This window comes from Penaeus chinensis, chromosome 43 (assembly GCF_019202785.1).
Source record: "Penaeus chinensis breed Huanghai No. 1 chromosome 43, ASM1920278v2, whole genome shotgun sequence".
Taxonomy (NCBI): Eukaryota; Metazoa; Arthropoda; class Malacostraca; order Decapoda; family Penaeidae; genus Penaeus; species Penaeus chinensis.
In genome coordinates, this window is record NC_061861.1 from 4,739,400 (window position 1) to 4,744,142 (window position 4,743).

The 4,743-nt window shown below is 45.9% G+C and overlaps 1 protein-coding gene across 1 annotated transcript in view; it reads right to left on the reverse strand.

Annotated features, from left to right (window-relative positions):
• Positions 1–214: 214 nt before the first annotated feature.
• LOC125048323 (nephrin-like) overlaps positions 215–4,743 on the reverse strand; it is a 31,116-nt gene continuing 26,587 nt past the window's right edge. The window contains exons 4-6 of the mRNA XM_047646986.1: positions 4,189–4,340; positions 1,322–1,487; positions 215–312 (exon numbers count right to left, since the gene is read on the reverse strand). Coding sequence (XP_047502942.1) covers positions 215–312; positions 1,322–1,487; positions 4,189–4,340 — 416 coding nt within the window. The remainder of the gene's footprint in view (positions 313–1,321; positions 1,488–4,188; positions 4,341–4,743) is intronic.

Sequence of the window (4,743 nt, forward strand, 5' to 3'; positions counted from 1 at the left end):
TGCCATAATAATGATGATAATAATAATAATAATACAAATTATAATAAAAAAAATTATTATTGTCATTATAATTATTATTTTCATTATTATTTTTATCATAATTCTTCTTATTATTATTATCATTATTGTTGTTATTATTACCATTATCATTATTACTAATATTCTTCTCATTATTATTATCATTACCAAAACACATGTATATAGCAGCAGATATTCATGCATGTGTCTCTGAACGTATTTGTTTAGTTGCAAGAACATTTTCCTGACGGCAGACGATTTCCATCTGCACACGAGAAGCCAGGATCTCGGATGCTGTAGATGTGTTGCATTTAGAAAGGCATTGAATTGGAGAAAGCTGCTGTCAGGAGCAGATTTGGTTCCCAACTGCCGTCTTCTCCATTTTCGCTTTTATTTCGCTTTCTCTTTGTTTTTTCCTTTCTTCTTCTTCTTCTTCTAGTTTCTTGGTGTTGTTTGTGATTACGATTAATGGCGAGATAGATTGTGATAATGATACTGTTACTCAAAGTACAGTTGCATTTAATCACGATACTGCTGGTGGTTGTCATGATAATGATAACAAGAAGGAAGAAAAGGGTAGAGGGAGAAGTGCACACATAAGGTACAACAAAAAGACAAACAAACAAACAAACACGAAAGAACGCACTGCACCTAAAGAGAAAACTGTTGCGAGAGAACAGACCATAAATTTCCCGAGAATGCGTGATGGATGGTTACTGTAAGGTCAAGGTTTATGAATGCCGCCTAGAATTTAATATCAAACTTTACTCGGAACTTAAGGTGCGCAAGTAAACTCAGAACGAGCGAGTGGAATATTGAAAAGGTTATTATGGGGCGGGAAAGATGTCTTTGGATTAAATAAACATGATACTCCTGTAAAATGTATCGCTGAAGATGCGAGGATTAGTTTTTAAGAGCCAAAGCGATTAAAGGAGATATCTCTGACACATTTTATATATATATATATATATATATATATATATATATATATATATATATATGCATGTGTGTGTGTCTGTATGTCTGGATATTAAGCATATATATGCCTGTGTGTGTGTGTGTGTGTGTGTGTGTGTGTGTGTGTGTGTGTGTATGTGTGTGTGTGCGTGTATGTGTGTGTGTGGTGTGTGTAAGAGACAGACAAACAGATCTGGAGAGAGCGAATAAAAAAACGAAAAAAAAATTTAAAAAAATAAACCGATGATAAACTCTCTAAGGAATAACCAAACATACAAAACCAAAACAAAACAAAGACTCCCAGAACTGAACTTAAAAGGCACCGCATCCGACCCGACGCCGTCACCTGTGAAAGCCTCGTACTTACAATAGACGCTGAGTTTCCAGCTGTCCTCGATGACTGCCGTGGGGACGTTGCGGTTCTCGGCTCGACACGACAGGAGGCGGCCGTCGTCGGAGGCGTTCGGGGTGAAGCGCACCATCGACGAGGACACGTTGCCCCCGTGGCTGGTCTGCGGGAGGAGGGGGGCGTGAGATGGGGGAGAAGGAGGGAGGGGAGATGGGGGAGAAGGAGGGAGGGGGGCGTGAGAGGGGGGAGAAGGAGGGAGGGGGCGTGAGATGGGGGAGAAGGAAGGAGGGGAGATGGGGGAGGAGGCGGGAGGGGGGCGTGAGATGGGGGAGAAGGAGGGAGGGGGGCGTGAGATGGGGGAGAAAGAGGGAGGGGAGATGGGGGAGAGGGAGGGAGGGGAGATGGGGGAGAAGGAGGGAGGGGAGATGGGGGAGAAGGAGGGAGGGGGACGTGAGATGGGGGAGAAGGAGGGAGGGGGACGTGAGATGGGGGAGAAGGAGGGAGGTGGGATAAAGGGGGAGAAGGAGGGAAGGGGGATGGGGGAGAAGGAGGGAGGGGAGATGGGGGAGGAGGAGGGAGGGGAGATGAGTGAAAAGGAGGGAGGGGAGATGGGGGAAAGGAGGAAGGGGAGATGGGGGAGAAGGAGGGAGGGGGACGTGAGATGGGGGAGAAGGAGGGAGGTGGGATAAAGGGGGAGAAGGAGGGAGGGGAGATGGGGGAGGAGGAGGGAGGGGAGATGGGGGAGGAGGAGGGAGGGGAGATGAGGGAGAAGGAGGGAGGGGAGATGGGGGAGAAGGAGGGAGGTGGGAAGGGGGAGAAAGGAGTGAAGTGAGAAGTGGGAGAATGAGGGAGGTGAAAAGAGGGAGGGGAAAGAAGGGGAAAAGGGAGAGAAGAGAAGAGGGGGGGGGGGGAGGGGGCAAAGGGGGGGAAGGATGAGAAGAAGGCGAGTGGGGGAAATGAAATGAGGGAGAAGGAGGGACGTGAAAAGAATGAGAAGGAGGGAAGTGAAAAGGAGGCGAAGGGAGATGAAAAGACGATGGAGAGATGAAGAGGGAGAAGGAGGACTGAGAAAACGGGGAGAAGGAAGGAAACGGAATAGAGGAGATGAGTGAAGATGAAAAGAACTTGGAAGAGGGAGGTGAAAGGAGGAAGAAAGGTGGTGAAAAAAGGGAGAAGGAGGAAGGTGAAAAAAGATGAGAAGGAAAGGGGGGATAAAGAGAGGAAGAAGAAAGAGAGGAGGAGGCGGAGGCGTAGATGAAAAAGGGAAAAGGGAGGAAAAAGAAGAAGGGGGGAGCTTAAGGAGGAGAAGGAAGAGGGAAATAGAAAGGAGAAGAAAGAGAGAGGGGAGAAGTAAGAGGGAGAGTTGAAAGAAGGAAGATGAAGAGTAGAGGGAAATTAAAGAGGGTAAGTACGAAGAAGAAAAAGAGGACTAAGAGGAGGAGAGAGATGAAAAAGGGAAGATAAAAAAGAGAGAGGAAGCAGGAGAAGATGAAGGAGAAAGAATGGGGGAGATGAGGAGGAGGATGGGGAGGATAAAGGAGAGGAGAAGAAAAAAAAGAATTGAGAGGAGGAGGGAGTTGAAAAGGAGTAGAAGAATAAAGGAGGAACAGGAGAAAGAGACTAAGGAGAAAGGAGGAATAGGAGGAGGAAGAGGAACAGTAAGAAAAAGAGGAAGAAGAAAAAGAGAGGGGGAGCAGGAAGAGGAGAAGAATAAAGAGAAAAATGAAAGATAGGAAAGAGAAATAAGAAAATGAGAGAAGCAGATGCGACGCAAGGCAGGGGGAGAGATAGATAGATAGATATATAGATATATAGATAGATAGATAGATAGATAGATAGATAGATAGATAGATAGATAGAGGGATAGAGAGATAGATAGATAGATAGATAGATAGATAGATAGAGAGAGAGAGAGAGAGAGAGAGATAGAGCAAAAGGTGGAGAAGGATGGGAAGGATTGGGGAGGAGGAGAAGAAGGAGGAGACGACGAAGTTTGTAGTTGAAAGGGAGAATAGGAAAGTGGATAATAGGAGAGGGAAATTCCGTGTAGATGGCCATAGTGGGATAAAGAAGTGATGTGTTGAAAAGTGGGAAGAGGTAAGGGAGAAAGGGAAAAATATGATGATGATAGAGAGTGAGGAGTAGGGAAACAAAATCACAATCAACAATTTACCTTCCTCGTCATATGTAACACGAGAGGAATAACTAAATGAAGACAAACATTTAACAAATGCACACTCATCAATTGTCAGACACACTATTTGTCTTCAGAGAAAATCACGTTACATATAGACGGTACAGACGCACACATATCACACACACAGACACAAACCCCTTCCACGCACAAACCGAACACATCTACAACCCTCAGAGAAACACCACACAACTACAACATACCCAGGAAAGCATCCCCACTACCCACACACCCACACTAACACCCCGCAACCCTAACACACTCTCAGAAATATCCCCACGAGTCCTTAAACATCTGTAACACTCAGAAGATACTCACATACCCGTTCAACTTACGGAAACACCCACAGAATTCCTTCCTCCTCCCCCTCTCCCTCCCCCTTACACACAAAGAAACACGCTACACCCATTCTCACCCCCTCACCCCACTCAAACACATACACATCCCTAACAAACATCCACACTCCTCCTACACACACACACAAAGACCCACAAACCCCAACACACGCAAGGAAATATCCCGACAACACCCACAAAAGTACATAAAAAAAAAAAAAAATCTCGCAAACTCTACACACATCCACACATCCCTCCCAAGCCCACAGATCCCAACACATCCACAAAATGACCCCCATAACACCCACAACCACAAAACTACTCCCTCAACTCACCGTATCCGAGGCGGCGGGCAGCCTGACGGAGCCTCGCCACCACGTCAGAACAGCGGGCGGCCGAGAGCCCTTCGAGGAACACAAGACCTCGTACGTTCTGCCGGACGAGAGAGGTTCCCGCGGGTGGTGGATGTTCACGTCGAGGGGTCGGACTGTCGAGAGAAAAAGAAAGGGAACGTGAGAGAAGGAGATGAAAAGGGAGGGAAATGAGATAGAAGAGAAGGAGAGAGGGAGGTAAAATAGGAGGGAGATGAGATAGAAGAGAAGGAAAGAGGGAGGTAAAATAGGAGGGAAATGATATAAAAGAGAGGGTGAGGAGAATGGAATAGAGATAACAGAGAAAGGAGAGGGAAATGAGATAGAAAGAAGGGAGAAAGGGAGGTAGAGGAGAATGGAATAGAAATGATAGAGAAAGGAGAGGGAAATGGAAGAACTAAAAGAGAAGAGATGGGAATTTGAGAGACAGAATGAGAGGGAGCGTGCGAGGAGATAACATGAAGGGAAATAAGATAGAAGGAAAGGATATAGGGAACGAGAAAAGGAAGGAATGAGAAA